General features: G+C 60.5%; 7 protein-coding genes across 7 annotated transcripts; 5 read left to right on the top strand and 2 right to left on the bottom strand.

Annotated features, from left to right (window-relative positions):
• Positions 1-943: 943 nt before the first annotated feature.
• VTJ83DRAFT_2607 (uncharacterized protein) lies at positions 944-3,500 on the top strand (the record flags this gene model as incomplete). The annotated part of the gene is made up of 2 exons (XM_071008896.1): positions 944-3,337; positions 3,429-3,500. The coding sequence occupies 2 exons, from the start codon at positions 944-946 to the stop codon at positions 3,498-3,500; spliced, it is 2,466 nt and encodes an 821-aa protein (XP_070869147.1).
• Positions 3,501-6,024: 2,524 nt separating this feature from the next.
• Positions 6,025-6,680, top strand: VTJ83DRAFT_2606 (uncharacterized protein; the record flags this gene model as incomplete). Its single annotated transcript, XM_071008895.1, has 3 exons — positions 6,025-6,034; positions 6,312-6,449; positions 6,517-6,680. 3 exons carry the CDS (start codon positions 6,025-6,027, stop codon positions 6,678-6,680), a joined length of 312 nt encoding a protein of 103 aa, XP_070869146.1.
• A 398-nt stretch (positions 6,681-7,078) lies between these two features.
• VTJ83DRAFT_2605 (uncharacterized protein) lies at positions 7,079-7,949 on the bottom strand (the record flags this gene model as incomplete). Its single annotated transcript, XM_071008894.1, has 2 exons — positions 7,079-7,421; positions 7,765-7,949. The coding sequence occupies 2 exons, from the start codon at positions 7,947-7,949 to the stop codon at positions 7,079-7,081; spliced, it is 528 nt and encodes a 175-aa protein (XP_070869145.1).
• A 526-nt stretch (positions 7,950-8,475) lies between these two features.
• Positions 8,476-9,015, top strand: VTJ83DRAFT_2604 (mitochondrial 54S ribosomal protein mL60; the record flags this gene model as incomplete). Its single annotated transcript, XM_071008893.1, has 3 exons — positions 8,476-8,525; positions 8,645-8,874; positions 8,963-9,015. The coding sequence occupies 3 exons, from the start codon at positions 8,476-8,478 to the stop codon at positions 9,013-9,015; spliced, it is 333 nt and encodes a 110-aa protein (XP_070869144.1).
• Positions 9,016-9,353: 338 nt separating this feature from the next.
• Positions 9,354-10,141, bottom strand: VTJ83DRAFT_2603 (uncharacterized protein; the record flags this gene model as incomplete). Its single annotated transcript, XM_071008892.1, has 3 exons — positions 9,354-9,741; positions 9,881-10,005; positions 10,082-10,141. 3 exons carry the CDS (start codon positions 10,139-10,141, stop codon positions 9,354-9,356), a joined length of 573 nt encoding a protein of 190 aa, XP_070869143.1.
• A 541-nt stretch (positions 10,142-10,682) lies between these two features.
• On the top strand, positions 10,683-13,441 carry VTJ83DRAFT_2602 (uncharacterized protein; the record flags this gene model as incomplete). The annotated part of the gene is made up of 2 exons (XM_071008891.1): positions 10,683-11,012; positions 11,099-13,441. 2 exons carry the CDS (start codon positions 10,683-10,685, stop codon positions 13,439-13,441), a joined length of 2,673 nt encoding a protein of 890 aa, XP_070869142.1.
• A 4,098-nt stretch (positions 13,442-17,539) lies between these two features.
• On the top strand, positions 17,540-22,577 carry VTJ83DRAFT_2601 (uncharacterized protein; the record flags this gene model as incomplete). The annotated part of the gene is made up of 3 exons (XM_071008890.1): positions 17,540-17,878; positions 17,948-21,409; positions 21,480-22,577. The coding sequence occupies 3 exons, from the start codon at positions 17,540-17,542 to the stop codon at positions 22,575-22,577; spliced, it is 4,899 nt and encodes a 1,632-aa protein (XP_070869141.1).
• Between the last annotated feature and the right edge of the window lie 354 nt (positions 22,578-22,931).

The raw sequence follows: 22,931 nt of genomic DNA, 5'->3' as shown, positions 1-22,931 counted from the left end.
CCTGTCCAAGTCCAGGAAGAGAGAAAGAAACACAACCGGCAAAATAGCCTCCGTGTACGCAGTAAGCATAGCAGGGATCGTATGGCTCGTTCGTGGGTCCCATCTGCCTGGGCCCTTTGCCCGCCCGTATTGTGCAACCGTTGGCGGTGGGAGAGGAGCGTCTTTCCTCGTGCTGTGGCTGGAGCTGTGGCGCGGCGTCTCCATCAAGGCCGCCGCGGGTTGCTAGGCAGGCTGCAACCGTCCCCGCGCAGCCAATCAGCAGGCCGCAACCGCGCCCACCACAACATTGGCAGACAAGGGCAGAGCAACGCCGCCATTGACGCCTTGACAGGTTCCTGACGTGAGGTTAAACATCACGACCTGCCTATCGCGTGGTCGGGAAACTTGGGCTGGATTTCGCGTCGCCGCCCATAGTTCCGGCTCTTTCCAGCACGCTTTTCCCCCCCCCTTGTTTTCTCTCCTTAGCCCCTTTCTCACCGCCATGCCTTTCTGGTCAGCATCGTCATCGTAACGCTAATCGGCCTTTGTTGGTTCGTCTTCGCCGCCGCCGCCGCCTGTTGTTTTTTTTTCTGCCAGGAGAAGGGCGGTTGGTCTTGAACAACCTAACCAGTGTCTCCAACCTCTGCGTCGATAGCGACATCGTCCAGACACGGCAAAGAGTTCATCGTATCTCTCTGCTGCGCGCGCACGACCCGGCCGTGATCGTTTGTTTTTGCTTCCGCCGTTGCATCGACCATTCTTCGTTGCCGTCGCGTTCGCCCGCGACAGCCCCTCCCTGGCCCGATTCTTGGAGACCGCCCGTGGGATTCAGGTACATGCGACTAGAAGCCCCTCCGATTGCCGGCACGAGCGGACCCATGGACCTCCCTCCCCGATAGAAGTGGAAACACCGAATCGCACGCTCGATCCCGCGCCGCCCGGCCCCCCCTGGCCCCGCTGCGAGATGGCCCCGACCAGCGCGGCGATTGCTGGCCTGTTGAAGCAGGCCGTCTACTACCATCTCGATCACCTCTCGTACCAGAACGCCCTCTTCTTCGCCGAGAGGCTGCACGCCCACGACCAGCGCGCTCCCGAGTCCGCCTACCTTCTCGCCCTCTCGCACTTCCGCCTCGGCGATTCTCAGTCGGCATACGAGGTCAGCAGGCCCCCAGGATGCCGCGGCGTCCATCTGGGGTGCTCCTACGTCTTCGCGCAGGCCTGCCTCGACCTGGAGCGGTTCAAGGACGGCATCTCGGCGCTGGAAAAGGCGCGGCCGTTATGGACCGCCAAGTGCAGCATCGGGCGCCACACCGCGTCCTCACGGGCGCCATGTCCTGATGCCGCGGCCGTGAGCTGCCTTCTCGGCAAGCTGTACCGAGCGTACGACGACAAGAAACGCGCCGTGGCGTGCTTCGAGGACGCGCTCAAAGCGAACCCGTTCATGTGGGATGCCTTCACCAACCTCTGCGACATGGGCGTCAACGTCATGGTGCCCAACATCTTCAAGCTGAACGAACCGTTTGCTCGCAGCTTCGACCGAGACCCCGGGACGCCCGTCGGCGACGCGAGCGGAGCCGGTCCGGACCCCCTGCAGAGGAGGAATGGCGGCGTGCAGGGCATCGGCCACGGCTTCGACCCGTTTGGGGCTCCTCATCGGTCAACGGCGTTTCAGGACGTGTCAAGCAACAACATGCTGTTTGTCGACCCCGGCGAGAACGAACCGACGGCGAGGGTAGCAACAACCCACTCGAGATACGCAGCCAACAGGCATGGGCCAGAAGGCATGGAGACGCCGACGGGCGCCGGCCCCATCGAGCCGCAGGTCTCTCGCCTGCCCTCGGAGCCGCCGTTAGCACCGGCTCGCCGAACCCGCGGAGCCCAGGCCGCCGAGGCGGTTCTCGACGCCCCGCCCAAGATGAGCTACCGCTTGGGCGCTAGGAAGCGAGACAAGCCGCAAGAGCCCTTGGCCGACCCCGCCGAACCCCCGATACGAGGCACCGCTCTCCCCCCGTCTACGACCGCAGAGCGTAAGCGCACTGCATCAGGACACCCCGTTCAGCCGCGGCCCGTCAACGGCGAGGAGCCCAGGAGGAGCGCCAGGCTGAAGATGGACGTGGCACCCAGGACGACGTCGAGGGCAACCACGGCCGTCCCGGCAGCGGCTGGCGTGGCCGTCACGCGCGAGCTCAAGAGGGCCAGGCCGCCGATCTCGAGGATCGGACGGCCCGGCTCCAGCGGGACCACCACCGTTGGCAGGGTCGTCAGCGGGAACCGCAAGCCCCCGGAGGAGACCGGCATGGACATCGACCAGGGCGAGATGCCGCGAACCAAGGAGCTGCCCGCCGTCCAGGCCCCGCCGCCGCCGCTGCCGCCGCCGCCGCCGCCGAAGCCGGTCGAGATCGAGCCCGTCAGATCGGACGAGGGCCTGAAGTGGATCTTGGACCTTTTGAAAAAGATGGCGTCGGGGTACCGGCTCTCAAGCGTGTTCCAGTGCCAAGAGGCGCTCAGCGCGTTTGCGTCGCTCCCCCGGAGCCACCAGGACACGCCATGGGTGCTGGCGCGCATGGCACGAGCCCACTATGAGTTGGCTAACTACGCAGAGGCCGAGAAGTTCTTCCAGCGGTTGCGCATGCTCGCGCCCGCGCGGCACGAGGACATGGAATACTACTCGACCGTGCTCTGGCAGCTCCGCAAGGGCACCGAGCTCTCGTTCCTCGCCCACGAGCTCACCGACAGCGTCTGGGACTCCCCGCAGGCCTGGTGCGTTTTGGGGAACGCCTTCTCGCTCGACTGCGAGCACGAGCAGGCGCTGCAGTGCTTCAAGCGCGCCATCCAGCTCGACCCGAAGTTTGCGTACGCCTACACCCTGCAAGGGCACGAGTACGTCGAGAACGAGGAGTACGACAAGGCGCTGGTGGCCTACCGCCGCGCGATCGCCGCCGACAAGCGCCACTACAACGCCTACTACGGCATCGGCAAGGTCTACGAGAAGCTGGGCAACTACGACAAGGCGCTGAGCCACTACCACGCGGCGCTCGTGATCCACCCGACGCACGCCGTGCTCATCTGCTGCATGGGCACCGTGCTGCAGCGGCAAAAGCAGATCGTGCAAGCCCTGCCGTACTTTGTGCGGGCCGTCGAGCTGGCGCCCCGGGCGCCCGAGATGCGCAGCAAGAAGGCGGGAGCGCTGCTCGCGACGGGCCAGCTCGAGGAGGCGAGGAAGGAGCTCATGATATTGAGGGACGCTGCCCCGAATAACGCCCAGGTGCACTTCCTCCTGGCGAAGCTGGCCAAGACGTTGGGGGATCGGAGGACGGCGGTAAGGCATTTCACGATTGCCCTGAGTTTGGATCCCAAGGTATGTCTCTCTCTTTCTGCGCCGCGGACTTGGCTCGAGGCGTTGACGAGCCTGTTGTTGGATCGGCGGGCTGACCGAGCGTGCTTGACAGGCGAGCGGCGAGATCAAGAACGAGATCGCGGGACTCGAGGACGACGACATGGATGATTCCATGATGCATTGAGCGGACGGCCCGCCACGGCCAACAGACGAGACGCTGGATTTCAAACGATTCCACGCCGTCGCGCCGATCCACGATCCACGACCAGCTGAGGGCGTACTACGAGCAGGCAAAAGATGAATGAGGCCTTGGGGATCTTGACATGCTGAAGAGGGGGGTATGTGCGCCATTGGGTGGAGGCGGAGGCGACCGGTTCATCACATTTCTTCTTTTGTGCGAGGGGACATGGAAGGAGGGCACAGGGGGCTAGCATTCTACTGTTTAGCATTGGGCATGGCGTTCCTGGAGAGCCAAAGAGCGCATCAAGCTTGCTCGCTCGCTCGCTTGCTTGCTTGCTTGCTTGTTGGTTTGCTTATCTTTGCTCCGGGTGATGATATACTTTTTATTGGTTCAGGTTTGTGACGCAGACCCCTTCGCCGCCTTCCGACAGGAACGGTGCCTCGGGGCTGGGGGTTTTGTATTGAGTAAAACTCGGAGCATTGGCATCGGGTGGCATGTATAGTAAGCAGGACCGGACGGATGGGGCTTTGGGGCGGCGGGCGGCGGGCGTCGTCGATGAGGCAGGGAGGGGATAATACCTAGGACACAGGCAAGCAAAATCGGCATGGAGTCGGGGTCTACAATTCGAACCAAGGCCGGAGGTTGATCCGGGTCTGGCCCTCTTTGTCTACACTGCTGGGTGACTCGTTTTGGGCCTGGAACGCTGCTGTCCGGTGTTTCTTGAAGTGATGATCTCTCATGGGGGATGTAGGCCCGTGCTTCGAGGAAGCTCCTATCGCCTCCTCTCATTGTCCTGGGTTTTCATGGGAGGCAGCAGACATGAGGAATCCTCCCCTCACAGGAACCTTCCATACGACGGCCCGGATGGTCGGAAGTGAGACGGGAAACATGGCTCCTGTCGAAGGGGGAGGCGGCTCTCGGCGCTGAACCCCCCCGCAAACGATCCGGTCTCAAACGGCGGGCTGAGACAAGACTTTGGGTCCGGAATGTTCAAAGTTGGACTGCTCCTATCCCTATCTTTTGTCCTCTTCTTGACCCCCTTTCCTAGGGCCTCTGCCTGCTTGCCGCTAGTTTGGCGCAATAGGCGATGCCTCCATGGGCTCTTTTTATAATATGTCCTTCAGATATTACCGGAAACGCTTACACAAGCTCAGGCATGTCCTTCGTGACTGCGTTGCGGGGTAGGGTTGCCTGGTCGTCCTGTTTACGTTGTACCTGGCTGAGGAGGTTGAGGCTGGATTCGAGATGGGTACTGCCACGAGGATTATCGTATCGTCCCCGACAGTGGCGGGGCCATGACATCTCGGCTTTCACGGGCTGTTGAGCTCCTTTTGATCAAAGGCCAGAGGAACCCTATCCATTGTTGATCATCGATGTAGCGCAGGGGGGGCTCTGAATGCTACGTAGTGTAGTACCTTGGTGTCATGAGCATCTGGCTTTCTCTATGAAAACGGGCAACTCGGTGTTGTCAGCCACGGTGCGTTAGACAGGCAGAACCCTCAGACATGGCGACTCGCTGGCTTGCGTCACAGGTGGCAGGGCTTGCCAGACGTCGTACAGGTCCCAGCATAAGGCGGCGTGCCCCGAAGTAAAGACGGCGCGCGAGGCCGTGGAGCGGGAGGAGGCTGCCCTGCAACCCGACACCGCAAACCACGGCGGCGACACGGCGAGGGGGCCAGGGCCATCAGAAGAAGCCCATGGTAAGAAGGCTTGTTTCTGCCTGAGAGACATATACTATATAGTACACGGTACTTACAATAGAGGTATGGCCGCGGGATGCTACCCTGGATTGCGGGGCTGGCTGTACGCAGCCTCGTTTAGGCAGTACCCGTCTCTATAGTGCGTTGCGTTCAACGTTTCTAAATCTTTGCTCTTATGCAGGGTGACATGACATCTCTTTGGTCCTTTGTCGTGCGCCTGCTGCTCCGGCCGATCCCACGGTGGGAAGTCTTGGGAGGCGTTACGTTCCCCGGGCTCAGGACTGGACGCGCACCACGTCAGGGGAGCTTCTGCCGCGTCGGGTGGGTCCACGGCAGGCAAATCAGACGCGACAACCCCTGCAGACATACCGGGCGCTCGGGCCACATTTCTGGGTTGCGGGGCCGGTGCCTGCTCCAAAACACGGCAGCGCCGCTCAGTGCAACAAATCAACGCCTCACAAAAACCCGCCCTTTTTGAAGCGCGTTTGCAGCCGGCGTTTGGTTTCCAAAAAATGGGGGATGCTGCACCCATTTTCTGAGCAGGAAATGCCAACAACCCATTTTCCGAAAAGGGATTAGCCCCTCTCCCCAATCAAACAAGCAAGCATAACACGCACGCAGCACCTCGACTCAGCTGATCCCGCCGCCAAGCTGGGAGGGTATTTATTCAACTCGCCCCTCTCGTCCTTCTCGCCTTTCTTCCCCCTTCCAATCCCGACTTCTTACCAATTGCGTTTGTCCACAATCCCATCAATCATCATCGCCCTGGAATCAACCCCCCCATTTCCAACTAGACTTTTTTTTTGACATCAAGCACATCCATCATCATGACTGGTCGTAAGTAGCCGTTCTTGTGCAATTTTGGCATCGTCGTCGTCATCGTCGTTGGCGTGTAGTGTGCGCTTGGGTGATGCATCCGCTTTGGTGTTGAGGCGCGCCAGCCCATCCACACAACACCAAAGTGGGGCATCGCGACGCGGCCCCTCCCCCTTCAACGCGTCGCTCGCCCTGCACACCATCAACGCGCACGTCACACACACACACACGACGATAAACATGCCGACGCATCAACGTAGTCAACCCCGCACAAGATAACTGACGCGTCTTCCTTCAGGTGGTAAGGGCGGCAAGGGCCTCGGCAAGGGTGGCGCCAAGCGCCACCGCAAGATTCTGCGCGACAACATTCAGGGCATCACCAAGCCCGCCATCCGCCGTCTGGCTCGCCGTGGCGGTGTCAAGCGTATCTCTGCCAGTACGTTCCCCTCATCTCGCCCTCAGGCCGCTTGCCGGGACCGGGTGTTAACTTGCATTCCCTACAGTGATCTACGAGGAGACCCGCACCGTCCTCAAGTCCTTCCTGGAGAGCGTCATCCGCGACGCCGTCACCTACACCGAGCACGCCAAGCGCAAGACCGTCACGTCGCTTGACGTTGTCTACGCCCTCAAGCGCCAGGGCCGCACCCTCTACGGCTTCGGTGGCTAAACAAGCTGCTCACCTTGTCCGGGATGGGGTCGAGTCTAGAGGTGGTTATTATGGTGGCATGATCATGTTTTTTCGTTGCGGCGTGTTCTCTTCGGGCTGCGTTTTTTACACTCTGGCGTTGGGATGGGGATCAAGGGTCACACAAGGCTATGAATAGGTCGATAGGGAAATGACCTCGGCGTCTTTTGGGGTGCGAATGGGTACCCGATGAATTGATCAATATATCTTTGACAACACCATCGTCTTGGCTCTGCGTCTTTGTGTGGCTAGCGTGATGAATCCGGACAGCAAAGACTGATTGCAAGCATGTCCCTCCGGAGACGCGTGTGGGTATCCTGATTGTAACCTAGGTGCTTCTGCGGTATCCCTTCCCTTCATTCCATCTCGTGATTCATGCATTACAGGTATTTCCTCCCCGCAGCTGCTACCCTCTGCCGGAACACGGGGCTCCTGATCTCGGTATTCACCTTGTAAAAGGGGTTCATGATGGCCTTGACGTAGTTATCGTAGACCTCGTAAAAAAAGTTCTTGATGGCCTCCTCCGTCTGCGGGCTCGTCGGGTTGGCGCCGACCGCCGTCGAGCTGCGCGACGCCGAGGACGTGCTCGCCCCGGACGCGCCGGCTCCCGGCACCGATGCCGCTGTTGCGTTGGGCTGGTGAAGCAGGAGGAACTTGACGTTGCCGCCCGTCATGAAGCAGGATATGTAGCTCGTGAAGAACTTGTCGATCACTTTGAGGTAGCTGTGTTTCGTGCCACGGAGTCAGCGGGCGGCGGCTGGATGGATGGATGGATGGGGGAGGCGTGGGAGAGGGAAGCGAAGGAGCAAGAACGGAAGAAAGGAAATGGGGGAAAGGAAGCGACGCGACGCAAGGCAAAGCCGTCGGTCCTTGTGAGGCTGCCCGACGGGGGACCTTGAGACGACAGAAAAGGGGGAGGGGGGGGGGGTCTCGGAGAAGAGGAGAGGAGAGGAGAGGAGAGGAGAGGAGAGGAGAGGAGAGGAGAGGAGAGGAGAGGGCCCGATGGGAGATGGGAGCGAGAGGGGGGAAGAGAAGGAAGGCAAAACGAGAGAGAAAGAAAACGTACAGCTGCCCCGTCGTCCACTGCACCTCTTCGACAATGTCCAGGCTGCTGTGAAGCACAAACTGGTTCAAGTGGCGAGCCTGCTCGCCAAAGTGCGCCTGGCCGTCGCCGCCTTGCTTGCTCGTGCCGAACTCATGCTCAAAGAGCGGGTTATCCTGGGTGCCGATGATGGCAAAGTAGTAGCTCATGGTTGTGGGCCTCGGGGCTCTTTCCGTCTGGGATGGTGGCGGTTCGGTATGCTGAAAGGCGTGTTGGAGCTCAACCGAGTCGGGGTGGTGGGGAGGACGACGACGACGACGTGCGAGACGGGATGGACCACGGGGGTTGAGGCGGAGTGCTCGGATGGGGTTGTTGTCGCTATCGGTCAATCATTTGCGCCTGTCGAGTTGGGTATTGAGCCGGTGCTGTAAGCCGCTGCGCGCGATCATTGTCGTGCCGTCCTAGGTTCGCGGAGCGGTGGAGGGCTCGACGGTGACGCCCTGGGCAGTTGAGGGAGCTGCAGCATGCTCCACTCCGCGACCCCCGGTTGCGGGGCCCGGAGAGCCGGGGGCCCACCGCAAGCACTTTTGGCCTTGGCATTTTACGACCGAAGAGCCGCAGCGATTTTTCGGGTCCGGGATTTGTGAGATCATTCCCCCTCCGCGTCCACCGCCCCCCCCCCCCCCTTCCGAAGCAACCCACTCCGGCCGACCGCCGCGCATACACTCGACAAATATGTTTGGTCCATTCAGGATCACAAATGTGCTGAACGGGGGTCTCTTATGGTTGGTGCCCCTTGCAGCAACTGCCGCCGCCGCCGCCTCCGCCGTTGCTGCTCCTCCTCCCGTTGCCTTCCAACATCAAATATCCTCCAGACGAGACAGCCCGCTGACCGGCTCCGCAGGAAGATCCCCTGGCGGCTGTCGCCCACCCAGAAGGCCCGGCAACGGAAGAGGTTACGGGCGGTTGACCAGGTCATCGAGGTGGTCAGCAACGCGCTGGCCAAGAAGGGCGAGACGCTCAAGTCTCTGGACCGGTGGAAGGCCGAGATGCCTACCGAGGCCGAGATGCTGCCGCGCGACAAGTACACCATGTTCGACCGGAAAGCGAAGCGCTACCGCAAGGGCATTCATAGTACGTTTGCAACGCAATCATCTGCCCTGGGGGACGGCGGCGGGCCGGGGCTTGTGGTGGTGCACATCGCTGACGTGGGCGCTCGCAGAACTTCCCAAGTGGACCCGCGTGTCCCAGAGAGTCAACCCGCCTGGATACTAGACGACAACGACGACGAGCGAGGGCAATTCGAGTGTGTGTATATGCTTTGTACCAATACCAACGGAATAAACGGCGTTATGGGGATCCACAGATGTGGCAGCCTACGAAGGACATGCGGGAACGAGGAGGGAACGGCGGCTCGTTGCAAGCAAACGCGCCATTGTGCTGTTGGGTTTCGTGATTCAGGGCATCTGAATGTTTTGCCAAGGTGTCTCTCTCCGCGCAGCCTGAGCTCGACGTCCGCACCATCAGGCTGGCCCGGGCCAGGCATGGGCTCAATCCCACTTCCATGTTCCTGGCTCCCGTCTCTGCGGAAGCAAGCCTGGTCCTGGTCTCGCTTATTTCAACCGGCCGTAATCATCATCGTTGTACTGCCTATTCTCGCGCTCACGCTCCCGAGCCAGCTGGAGAGCCCGGCCTAGGCCGCCGCGGCCCTCGTCGTAGTCCTCGCGATACTCATCGCGCACCTGGCCGCCCGACTTGCCGCGGCCGTATTGGCGGCCCTCGGTGAAGCCCGGGTCCAGATCCGTCCGAATGATGCGCTCGTCCAGCTTGGTCCCGCCAATGTACTTCATACAGTCAAGGGCGTCCTGGTGCGTGTAGTACTCGACGAAGCAGAATCCGCACGGCGTCTTCTGGAACCGGTCCAGGCCCATGATGAGCCGCTTGATCTCGCCGCACTTGGAGAAGAGCTCGTAGACTTGCTCTTCGGTCGTGTAGAAGGACCTGAGAGACAAAGACGGTTAGAAAGATTGATCGGAAACCATGGCGCGCCAAGCGTGCCTTGGAGAAAGCGAGCGAGCGAGCGCCGATGGGACGGAGGGACGGGAACAAGAGGAGAAGGAGGAGGAGCCCGGCTGCTTACAGATTGCCGACGTAAAGAGTGGTCGCATTCTTCAGCGGGTCCTCCTCTGGCTGGTCGTTGTGCGCATTGGCGTCGTCATTGTTGTCGCCATCCCGATTCTCCTTCTCCAGCCTCCGGCGCTTGTTCTGCGACGTCCGAGATCCATCCGTGTTAGCCGTGTTGCTCGCGGTGCCATCAACGGCGGATGTCGTCGATACTCACCCTGTTGAAATAGGCGCTCGGCTGGTCAAGGCGCTCGACGGTCCCTCGTGGCCCTCGCATGATGGATGGTGTGGATGGCGTGGATTGGTTGAAGAATCCGGAACTGGCGATGCCAGAATGTGATTGATGGGATGGACGTGTTGAAGCTTTGTCGCGTAACAACTTACCGCGTACGTTACTGTAGTACAAAGCGGTACGCAGTAAGGTAACGGCACTTCCCAATCAGTCGAAGGTGGGCTCCACCGTTCCACTGCTGCGGCAACAGGGATCGTTCAAGCTGAAAGGCCCACCTTCAGGTACAGTACGTTACGCCAAACGCCTTGCCAAAGAGAAACGCTCCAAACAAAAGCGCACCAAGCTCCCATCCAGAGAGCAACGCTTCCCAGCCTCCAAGCCGAAACTTTTTCCCCCAACAACAGCCCTTCCAAGCTTCCCACCAGCACCACGCTCGCCGGCCAAACGACGATTGGCTTTTTGGGAGCTGGATTTTCTTTTTTAAAAAAAGATTGGTTCATGTTTCATTGAAAATCATCCCCCACCGTCGCCGTAGCCAGCACATCTCTGGCGACCACCACCGCCACCACCACCCCCAACAATACCGATGCCGAAGATCAAGAGCTTCGCGCCGAGCTGGCTCAATGAGCCTTCGAGGGGCTACAAGCTGTTCGAACTGCCCGGCGACGATGTGAGGCCGCCCCCAAGCCTGTACAACAAGAAGTCGAAGCCGGGTCCGCGCCGGACCATCGCGCGCCGGGGCACCGAAGTCTTTGTTGCGGTCGGCAAGCAGATTCGATGGGGCGATCTCGCCCTCCTGAGGAATTTCTGGGAGGCAGACCAGAGCTCTCGGTCCGCCTCTCCAGAACGTGGGAAGAAGGAGACCGCCGATGGCTCGCCCGATTTCAATGACCTTTCGACCTCGGATGGTTACCGGGTGAGCGCTCCCCCCCCCCCCCCTTAACCTAGCGACGTCAAGCTCCAATGAATTCCACCGCTGACGCCTTCGCTCCTTTGGTCTAGGTAATCAAAGCTCCCGTCGCCGATGACATACGCCAGCTGGTCATTTCGCCTCACCAAGACCTTATGGCCGTTCTGACGTCCCACACCGTCCATATCTGCATCCTGCCTGACAGAACACACCTGACCGCCGAGGATGCCTCGACGCCGCTCAAGCTCAAGTTCTGGACCCTTGGACCCACAACCCACATCACGACGCGTTCCGCCGTCGTGTCTGCGCTGTGGCATCCGCTCGGCGTGAACGGCACGGCGTTGGTCACCGTGACCGAGGACGCCGTGGTGCGCGTCTGGGAGCTCTCGACCGCGGACCGCTGGACCTTTGACACGGCCACGCTGGCCATCGACCTGAAGAAGCTGGCGGATGGGACATCTCTGGACCAGGACTTTTCTGCCTCGGTAACAGCCACCAACAAGGGCTTCTCGCCGGACGCCTTCGACATGGAGGTGGCCGCCGCCTGCTTCCCTTCCCGGGACTCCGGAGGCTGGTCGCCCATGACCCTGTGGCTCGCCATGACCAGCGGCGACGTCTACGCCCTCTGCCCTCTCCTGCCCCAGCGCTGGGCGCCCCCGCCGACCTTGATCCCGTCGCTATCCGTATCGGTCGTTGCGCGCGTCGCGGCCGTCGAGGACGACCCTGATGCGTCCCCCGAGGCCCGCCGACTGGCCCAACAGCAACTCGACTGGATGTCCGATCTCGATAACCAGGAACCAAAGCTCGTTGAGGGGAAGGGCTTCTGGGGCGAGGCCATCGAGGTGTACTCCAGGCCCTCTCGGCCCGGCGTGGTTCCGAAGCTCCAAGGCCCATTCGAGTTTGACCTAAATCCCGACGACGAGCAGGATGACGAGGTGGAGCTCAAGGATATCTACGTGATCGGGCAGAAGGCCAGCGTGGAGGATCTTATGATGGGCGAAGACGAAGAAGTGGAGGACGACGGTAACGGCGCCGGGCTGTCCTTGACCGTGATCTGCCTGCTCTCGACCAGTGGCCAGGTCAAGATCTGCCTGGACGTGGAAGGGGTCGAGGCACAATGGCTTCCGCCTCGGTCCAAGCTCGGGTCAAAGTCGTTCGCCGTCCCGCCCTCGACCCCGTCGCTGCTCACCTTCCAGACGTTCGACACGCTCAAGCCAGTCGAGGTCACCCCCGACAGCTGGCCCATGTTCAGCGAAGACCCCACCTCGCGCTACGCTTTCTACGTCACGCACCCTGCGGGAATCACTTCGGTCTCCCTGGCGCCTTGGGTGTTCCGGCTCGAGAGCGAGCTGGAGGGGGCGTCGGATGCCGGGGCCGAGTTCCGCATCGACCTGCTCACCCAAGGCCAAGGCTCCGAGTGTGAGCGCATCTACACACAATCCCGCGGTCAGCACGCCCTTGCGGCTGCTACGGCCATCAAGGATTCGGACCTGGGCCACTTGGTCCTGTCTGCCGGCCCGCGCGGCCCCGTTGCGCTCTTCTTCGACACGCCGGAGCCGACCACCGCGCCCAAGGAGCTTCCAGCGTCCGTCCCTGACGATCTCGATTTCCCCGCTCCCGTCACCTGCTGGGAGCCGCGGCCGCTCTTCCACCCGTCAGAGTTCCTCGACCAGCCGAGCGCGCTCCCGGCGTGGATCGACTACCTCAAGACTGGCCGCCGCCGCCCGCTGGTCCAGCAGGAGGTGCGCCTCTCCATGGCCACGCTCGAGGTTTTCACGGAAGGGCACAAGGTCATTTCGACGGAAGTCGAAAACATCAACAACGCCGTGGCCGAGCTCTTCCGCAAGTGCCAGATGCTCCAGGGCGAGCTGCGCGAGCAGATCGCCAAGGCCAGCATCGAGAAGAAGCGCGTGGATAGCATCACGGGCGAGGACGATAGCGACGAGTCGCCCGTTTCTCACAACGAGGTCGTCCAGGGCCGCCTGCGGCTTATCCGGCAGAGGCAAGAGGAGCTGGCGGAACGCATGGAGAAGCTCCGTCGTAAGCTCGGACGCGCCACCAGCCGCGAGCTGAGCGACCGCGAGAAGGCGTGGGCCGAGGAGGTCAGGACGCTGGGGAGCCACATCCTGGGCAGCGAAGCGGCGGCGGCGGCGGCGGGCGGCGCGCCCAGCAAGGCGTCGACGCCGGGCAAGGAGCTGTGGCGGCGGTTCGACGAGGTGAAGGCGCTGAGGGAGAGCCTGTTTGCGCAGGCCGAGCAGCTCCAGAAGACGCGCGAAGGCGGGGACGGCGAGGGTCCTGCCTCGCCGGCGCCCGGGCTCAGGATCCCGGCCGAGGTGAGACGGCAGAAGATGGCCAAGGTCATGTCCCTCTTGGATCGGGAGTCGGCGCTCATGGACGCCGTGAAGGCGAGGATTGAGAGGCTGAGCATTGGGTAGACGATCGAGGTGGAGCAGCTTTGGGCGATTGACTAGGGGAAGCGGGACAGGTAGCAGCGAAGCCTTCACGGGACTGTGGAGGACAAGAAAGGTGGCGCAGAGGAGGAGGGTTGGATGTTGGGTTACCATGTCTCGCGACATATATGTCTCGGTAGGGTAGCTAGAGACTGTTGTTTTTCCTGTGTATAGGAACCCTCGTGCCCGCCCAGGCTCGCCATGAACCCTCCGACATAAGTTGTGTAACACGAAGGGACTATCACGGTCCTCGAGCGAAAAGCTCAGACCAATGCCATGTTCTTGGGAAGCTTCAGGATAGAGTCAGTAGCGGAGCAGAGCAGACGGTCATCGTGCTACAAAACCGCCGTCCTGGCAACCGGAGCGTTGAGCTGGCCTGCTTTGACCGTCGCCAACGAACACACATTCACTCAGACGCTCAGACGTAGGCCAGGATTTCCCTGATAGCGGAGAGTCCCCCCATATAGAGCGACGAGCAGAAACAAGTCACTGAGCAAAACCATCGTTGATAACGCCCATAGAATTTCCTATGAAAACAAGGTCCATCAAATCCACTGTAATTCCTGGACATCCCGACCTCCTACAAATACAACGCCACACGTCATGCAAATCACCGCCTGTCAGGGTAATCCATCCCATCCGGAAGAGGCAATGAAGAAAGAGAAGAGAGCGGATCCGAACCCAGCTTGGCCGCAACTCCCAAAGTCAGGCCGAAACCAAGCTCGGCTCTTCAGGTCCCGCCTTACATCAGCATAATCCACATGCACATCACTGCCATCACAATACAATAAAGCCCACCGGTACCTCCCCGCTGGTTCTCTCCAGCCTTTCCATCAGCAGCCGCGCCACAATCACTAGCAGCACCTGCCACCATGCCCACCGCATACCCCGTCGCGATGCCCGCGACGTTGTCAATGATAGGCAACCGACGAACCCGCTGAAACAGAGAGTTGCCCGAGCTGGTGAGGACGCTGCTGGCTGGCAGGCCAGGTGACACATCGCCCTGATTCTTCGAGGTGAAAGAGGGATGGAGGTAGGTTGTGCTGCCATTGTAGGTGGCCAGCGTCCCGGTGCCGGTGACGCCAATGAAAGGGGATGGGTCAACGGTAGTTGTGGTGGTGCTGGTGGAGTTACGGACGGTGATGGTGCGGGTTGTAAATACGGTGTGGAAGTGGGGTTCAGCAGTCATGGTGGTTGAGGCGGCAGAGTCCGTGGCTGATCCTGTCGAGGAGGAGTGGAGATAGCTAGTGATGGTGATAAACACCGTCTCCCACACGGTGGCTTTATGGCCCGAGCGAGAGGTGGTGGTAGTGCTTGCCTCGATCTCGGTCGGGAACGGAGGGATCAGGGAGGTGCTGAAGGTGGTTGAGGTGACAGTGAGCCACGCGGTCTCGGTCTCGGTCAGGGTGGCGTAGATGGTGGTCCGAATCTTGGTAGAATTGCCATGGTCGGCCGTGGTGGTATGCGAGTCGTTCCGCATGACGGTCACGGTCACGATCTCCGGGGCGGAGCAGGACAGGGTCGACGAGTTGAAGGTACCGGTGCTGAAGACGCCAGTGCTGAAGATGCCAGTGCTGAAGACGCCGGTGCTGAAGGCTCCGGTACCAACGGCTCCAGGGCTGCGTGAGCATGTTTTATCAGCCAAAGAGCCTTGAATGGTTGTGGCTGCAGGGCGTGCTTTAGAAATGAAGTGTCATGACTTACCCAACAGACCAAGCGGTCACGTCCGACGAAGTGAATGTCTCCATATTCCTGTCACCAAGAACGGCCATGTGACCGTCGTGTGTTGACGAGGTGGGATATGTGGTAGGCGCAGAGAGAGTGTGCGGGGTGTCGCTAAAAGTGACCGGGGCGGTATCGACGATGTGAGGGAACACCGGAACGACCCTGGGAACGTTGACCTCGGCGGCTACGACACCAAGGGTATGGACTGAGGCGTCTGTCAGCAATCGACTCCGGTTGAACAAGAATTAACCGATTGACGGCTCGACCGACCGACCGACCGACCGACCGACCGTCAAACTTACATGTCAAGGAGTGGAGGGCGGCGAGAACAAGGCCCACCATGAAACCCAAGAGCATGTTGGACAAAAATCGATCGCCCTTTGCAAAGCCGTCGACCATGTCGCAGTTGGAATGGGCGCCGCCGCAATTCTTCTGGACAACCAGGTCGTCCTTGCTGGCGTTCTCACGGCCGGGGTTCCGCATGTTGAATGTGAATGAGTGTACCTTATGTGGATTCGCAAAGGATTGCTGTAGGGTGGCGTGTTAGTTGTTGACGAGTCTTGAAGGAGAAGGAGATGACGATATTGATTTTGGTGAGAGAGCAACCGGGAGAGATTGTAAACGAATGGTGACTGGAAGCGTGGAAAGCGGAATGGGTAGGGGAACGGTCGATGTAGGAGAGGGTGAGGCGACACGGGACCCGGAGGCTACGTGTCGAAGTTCTCGAGACCGGCCACGCGTTCCAGTTTTCGCCCTCCACCAACTGGAAGATTGAAGGGCAAAATATCAGAGGAGCTGAAACTTACTATGCCTCGTGTACGAGTTGAACGAGTGGATGTGGTTGACGGAGTTGACACGGTGGTGAGCCTTTCCGACACCAAGGAAACGAATGTGAAGGTGGGGTTGTAGAGAAAAGAAAAGGAAGAAAAAGAGAGAACGAGAATTGGGAAGAAATAAATAATCTTGGGTGGAAGAGATGGAGGAGAGTACGGTGGGCGCGCGGGGGGGAAGCGGCCAACCCACAACCAGTCGACCAAACAGCGCGAGTTGGGATGAACCCGCGTACCTTCCCGGGTTCTGCTCAAGTTTTATTCACATTCAAACGGTAAGTAAAGACATGCAAAGAGCAGCATGGAGGTGGGCAAGGCCACGCTGCTGGTTCGTACAGAGTCATGCTCTTGTCACTGGAAGTCAACCAAGGCCGGGATCTTCAAGACTCCCCGGGCCATGGACGAACCAGAAGCCACATCTGCCCCATCCTTCTGCCTGATTCCACGAGAATAGAGCTGGATCTGGGTCTCTACAAGTTTTCAATGAGAAGCCCATTGACCAGTACCATTTTCATTGCAGAATGATGCGTACTCGACAACTGGCATGCTACCTACCTACCTATGTAACCTAAAGTTCCTGAGTCTAACTCTCTCCTACCAAAACGGACGTGGTGAAGCACATAGCGAGGGTTCCCCATACTTCCATGGTCAAGATACAGCGAGTAACACAGAGGCAGATCTTTAATGAACTCTTCATTCATTAAAAAAAAAAAAAAAGAAAAAAAAGTGGTGTATCCAGGCAGCCAGAGACTCAGGGGCTTTGTTGTTGTGAGGATAAACAATGCCCCTGAGCTCTTGGCGTCATGACAACCTTCATGGCACCCTAACCCCAACCCTACGTCAACCCTGGCCAGAGGGGCGGCCGCCCCACCGGCGATGCAGATGCGAAGCAACGCGACCCGGAGCGCGTCCTTCGCTGGGAGTCTCGCTCTCTCTCTCTCCACCTTCCGGGTTTTGTTGGACAGTCAATGCGATACGCTGCAGGTCGCGTACCGTAGCAATTCGTCTTCCTCAATCTCACACCCGACCACAACACAGCAAACGTGGTGCGTTGGTGTTTTGAGGACACCTGGTTTCATGCCGGCCAGCACAGCTCGCTGTACTGGTGGTAATTTCGCAACAGTCCGCGCTGCTGCGAAACACCGGCCATTGGACAACATTTGTATTTCTCCATCCTAGAAAACATCCGGCTTAACCCCAGTTATCGCCAGAACACCGGACACGACCCCAGAGCGATCCCGTTTCAGGCGTCCCGATCCCTCCCCTCCATCGGTGCCAATCGTCACCCACGTCGCACACGCACACCCTCACAGCTCACCTCGCACACACTGAGAGAGGCACACGGACCAGGGACCTTCACCCAATCCAGATCGCCGCCCCTCCTCCGTTTCGTCTCGTCCGTCGGCGCCTCTATCCCCGATCTCGTTTCCGACACTCCGAATTATCCCCACCTCGACACCACGGTCATTGATCCGTCTTTCCTGCAACGAGCTCGAGGCCGCCGAGGCACAGACCCCAATTGTGCGCCATGGCGCCTCGCCGGACTGCCTCCTCCGACGCCGAGGAGCAGGCGCCCGACGATGAAATGGTCAAGCTTCAGTTCGACGAGCCGCTGACCTGGCGGCCCGGGAAGCCTATCCCCATCGACACCCTCCTCAAGAGGCTAGATCGCCTGGCCCGCGAGCTCGCCGAGCTGGACCAAGAAACCACCGACCCGGCATCCCTCACAAAGGTGGCCAAGGAGGTCGCCTCGCATCAGCTCCTGGGCCACAAGGACAAGGGCGTCAGGGCTTACACGGCCTGCTGCGTCGCCGACATCCTCCGCCTCTGCGCCCCCGACGCTCCGTTTACCCCGTCCCAGCTGAAGGTATGGCCTGCTGCTAGAGAGCGTGCGTGTCTGGCTGGTCGCCGACCTCGATGCTGATGTTGAGTTCAGGACTACTTCAACCTCGCCGTCACCTCCATCATTCCCGCCCTCTTTGACCCCTCGAACCCCTACAATAATCAGCACAAATACGTCCTCCGCTCCCTGGCCGAAATCAAGAGCATCGTCCTGCTGCTCGACGTTGATGGCAGCGAGGCCCTGCTGCTCCGCCTCTTTTCCTCCATTTTTGACGGCGTGTCCGGGTCCAAGTCGTCCTCGGGCGACCATATCGCCAAGGATGTCGAGTTCAGCATGCAGGATATGCTGGGCGTGCTCGTGGAGGACGCCGCCAGCCTTCCCGCCCCCGTCGTAGACGTCATGATGGCTCAGTTCCTGCGCGCCGCTGCCCCAGGCCCCGCCAGGGATCGTCACAACCATGTCCAGCTCGACGAAAACCAGGCCACCCTGCTAGCCAAGGAGGAGCCGGAGGCCTACCAGATGGTGAAGCATCTTTGCCAGCTGTATCCTGACAAGATGTCCCGCTTTGTCAGCCAATACTTTAGCGATGTAATTGTCGACGCGACGAGCTTTTCCAGCAGGCTGGACAACAAAGAGGACGACGGCGATGGCGACGACGACGACGCCCCATCCGGCCCGTCCGAGTCGGATCTGCGGGAGCTCAGAAAGGCCCACACTCTCATCCGCGAGATCTGGAAGGCCGCGCCGCAGATACTGCAGAACGTTGTTCCCCAAATTGACGCCGAGCTGTCTGCCGACAATGTGCATCTGCGCCAGCTCGCCACCGAGACCTTGGGTGACATGATCTCGGGCATCGGCGCCGCGGGACCGCCCCCGCCTCCCGTCTTGGACCCTGCTGTCTACCCCCCGCCCAGGTTGGACGGCGAAGACAAGACCGACATGCCACCCGCCAACATCCTGACCACGCCCATGTCGTCCGTCTCGTTCCCCCAGGCACACAACTCCACCTTCCACAACTTTTTGAGCCGGCGCAACGACAAGTCCCCCGCCATCCGCGCTGCCTGGACCTCTGCCGTCGGATACATCTTGTCGACGTCGGCGGGCGGTATCGGTCTCGGCCGCGAGGATGAGACCGCCCTGATCCAGGGCCTCGGCGAGAAGCTCTCCGACAGCGATGAGAAGGTCCGCCTCGCCGCCGTCAAGGCCATCGAGTGCTTCACTTTCCAGGACGTTATCCTCAAGCTTGCGCCCAACGGCGGTGTCGCTAAGGAGGGCTCCCTTCTCTCCACCTTGGCCGACCGCTGCCGCGACAAAAAGCCCGCCGTGCGCGTCGCTGCCATGTCCCTTCTCGGCAAGCTCTGGGGCGTCGCCACGGGCGAGCTGCTCGCCGGAAACGAGATCGTAACGGCGGCTCTCGGCGCCGTGCCCAGCCGCATCTACAACTCCTTCTATGCCAACGACCTCGAGCTGAACGTGCTGCTAGATCGCGTCATTTACGAGTTCCTGATCCCGCTCTCGTACCCGCCGGCCCCCAAGAAGGCGACCAAGAATGCCGCCGCCTCGAACGGCAGCGCCAGTCAGTCTCAGGCAGCCGCCGCTTCGGATCCCGACGCCGTACGCGCCGAGAGGATCCTGCTGCTTGTCCGCTCGCTCGACGCCACAGGCAAGAAGGCCTTCTTCGCCATGCAGTCTCGCCAGCCCCAGTTCGCCCAGGTCCTTGAGACGTACATCAAGCAGTGCGAGCAGTTCAACGGCGGCGTCATGGACGATAATGCCTCCAAGAAGACGGCCAATCTCCATAAAACCGCTCGCTACATCGCCACGTTCCTGCCAGATGGCCCCAAGGCGGAGCAGGAGCTGTATCGCTTCGCCAAAGCGAACGACCGGCGCAGCTACAACCTCATCCGTTTCATCATCGGCCCAGAGAATGACTTCAAGACGGTCCACAAGGCTCTGAAAGAGCTCATGAAGCGCATCCAGGCTTCCAAGGACCCTGCGGTCCGCGACACCCTGCTGCCCCTGCTCTACCGCTCCGGTTGCCTCATGTTCAACCGCAGCCACCTCGCCACCATCATGGAGTACTCGCGCTCTGACAAGGACGGCATGGGCCCCGCCGCCCACGAGATCCTCAACGAGATCTCCCAGCGCAACCCGGATCTGTTCAAGACCCACATCGGCCAGCTCTGCAAGGACCTGGTCGACCAGGCGCCTACTCAGTCCAAGGAAAACGACCCCGTTGTCGTCGAGACCCTCAAGGCCTGCTCTGCCTATGCCCGCAAGTACCCGCGGGACGTGCCTGCCGACAAGGACTTTACCCGGACGATGATCAATTATGCACTCTACGGTCGCCCCCCGCGCGCCGCCAAGTACGCTGTCAACATTCTGCTGGCCAAGAAGGATGACGACCAGAGCCAGGCCAGCGCGGCCGACCTGCTGAAGCAGATCCTGAAAGACTGGACCTACGGCTGCAAGGGCTTCCTCAACAAGCTGGCCGCTGTGAGCCAGCTCGAGCTGCTCGCGCCCCGGGTCACGGCTGATGCCGAGGATACGATTCTCAACATGGCTGTGCAGCAAGTTCTCCTTGAGGTTCGCAACGGCGCGAGCAGCAAGGACCCTGACTGGGTGGGCGACGACGATGAGCCCGGCCTGGACGAGGAGTGCCACGCCAAGTTGCTGGCCCTCAAGCTCCTCGTCAACCGGCTGCGGAGCATGCGAGATATTGACGAGGCCAAGGAAAAGGCGAAGCCGGTGTGGAAGCTGCTCATGAAGCTGATCCGCAACCAGGGAGAGCTCACCAAGGCCGAGGTGACACCCAAGCACCACCGCTCGCGCCTGAGGCTGCTTGCCGCCCAGCTTATGCTGAAGCTCTGCACGCAGAAGCACTTTGACGAGCTGCTTTCGCCGGCCGACTTCGATGCCCTGGCCCTCACCACCCAGGACCCGATCCAGGAGGTGCGCCACGGCTTCGTGCGGAAGCTGCAGAAGTACCTTGCCTCAGGGAAGCTGCGGTCGCGCTTCTACACCGTCGTCTTCCTCATGGCCTTTGAGCCCAACGCCGAGTTCAAGCAGCGCACCGAGACGTGGATCCGCTCGCGCGCCCGCCACTTCCAGGACAATAAGCAACCCGTCCTCGAGGCCGCCATGCCGCGCCTGCTGTCGCTGCTCGCCCACCACCCAGACTACAGCGCCGAGCTGGAGGAGCTGGTCGACCATGCCCGCTACCTGCTCTTCTACGTCAGCCTGGTGGCGACCGAGTCCAACCTGGGTCTGATCTACAAGTACGCTGAGCGTGTCAAACAGACCCAGGATGCCCTCGACCCGGCCAGCAATAAGCACCAGGTGCTGAGCGACCTGGCGCAGGCCGTTATCCGGAAGTGGCAGGAGAAGAAGAACTGGGTGTTCAACGCCTACTCGGAAAGGGTTGGCTTGCCAATGGGCTTGTATGCGGCGCTCAAGTCGCACGAAGAGGCCCAAGCCATTGCCGAAAAGCAGCTTGTGCCGGATGGCATTGATGAGAAGCTTGACGATCTCCTCCGCGCTATGGACCGGAAGAAGGCATGTCTCCTTGGAACCAACTGATTGATGATGCATGTCCTGGCGAATGCTAACAGCCATTCTTTCGCAGAAGCGCAAATCCACCGACGACCGCGGCGATGGCAGCCACCAGCCATCTCACAAGCGCGTCCGCGTCTCCCAGCCTTCTGGCACGAGCGGCACCAAGGACTCAAAATCAGCCAAAACCCCCACGCAAAAGAAGTCTTCATCCAGGACCAAGAAGTCGTCAGACTCTCGGTCCCCATCCCCCGTCCCGAGGAGCAGAAAGTCCAAGAAGGTTGCTGGCGACGAGGAGAGCGAGATCCCGCCCTCCGAGCGCCGGCGCAGCTCACGCTCGCGACGCAGCCTGAATACGTCGTATGTAGAGCGCGATTCGGAGGATGATGACGAAGAGATGCTGGAAGGAGTGGCGGAATGGGAGTATGAGAATGGCGAAATTCAGAAGGAAGCCGGTGACGAGAGTGAGACGGGGGAGAGTGAGGGCGACAGCGATGGGGAAGTGAAGGGCGGAGAGGATGAGGATAGCGAGAAGGAAGAGGCCGAACCGGAAGAGGCCGTGGAGGTGAAATCGGCCAAGAAGGCGAAAGCGGCCAAGCCTGCCGCGACAAAGCCAACCCGGGGGAAGACGACCTCAACACGAGCCGCCGCCACCACCCCCACCGCTTCGACGCGCAAGAACGGAAGGAGGTCTGCCCCTGTCGATGACAAAGACGACGACTCTAGCAGCGAGTTGTCAGAAGTCGAGGTCGCGGAGGAGGACATCGAAATGGCGGATGCCGATGCCGCCGAGGACAGCAAGGCCAAGGGCGGCGATAGCGACGGCGAGGCGGATGGAGGCCAAGACTCTGGCGAGGAAGAGCCGAAAGACGACGACCAGGAGGAGGAGGAGGAGGAGGAGGAGGAGGAGGGAGAGGAAGAACCTGCTTCTACTCGCAGCTCACGGAGGGCAGCGAAGGGTGGCAAGGCATCCAAGGCCAAGGCGCCCGCTGCCGCCGCCAAGGGGAAGGCAGCGGCGGCGAAGGGGAACGCTGCCGCGTCTGCCACGGCAAAGTCGGCGGCAGGGAAGAAGACGCTTGCTGAGAGGCCTGCGCCGGTAGCAGCAGCAGCGGCGGCATCTGCGGGCGGTCGTGTCACGCGTGCCAGGAGGAAGGCCAGTGGTGAAGAATAAGGATGAGGAGTGAGGTCTTGGGGAGTTGGGGTGAGGGGGAGGCGGGCTTGGTTGCTTGGTTGCGGGCTGGCTGGGCTGGCCGTTCCTGGCGAGCGAACCAGGATATAGTATGTGTGAGATGGAGTTGAGCGGAGATGGTAATAGGGTGTGGGTGTGTGGGTGTGACAACGGGGAAGCTGATTTCGTTTTCTAGTTTCTTGTTTGTTCTTTCTTGTCTGCCTGAGCCTGATGCTTATGCCGCGGGATGAGCGTTACGGATGAGCGAGCTGGTGGGACAAGTTGATGAACTGATGGGTTGAGTGAAGGATGTCGCTGCGAGCACATTATCGCGCTTGGCATGACGGTTCGTTTGCT

The sequence above is a fragment of the Remersonia thermophila genome, chromosome 2 (assembly GCF_042764415.1).
Source record: "Remersonia thermophila strain ATCC 22073 chromosome 2, whole genome shotgun sequence".
Classification (NCBI taxonomy): domain Eukaryota; kingdom Fungi; phylum Ascomycota; class Sordariomycetes; order Sordariales; family Chaetomiaceae; genus Remersonia; species Remersonia thermophila.
This window is presented reverse-complemented; position numbering and strand designations above follow the sequence as displayed.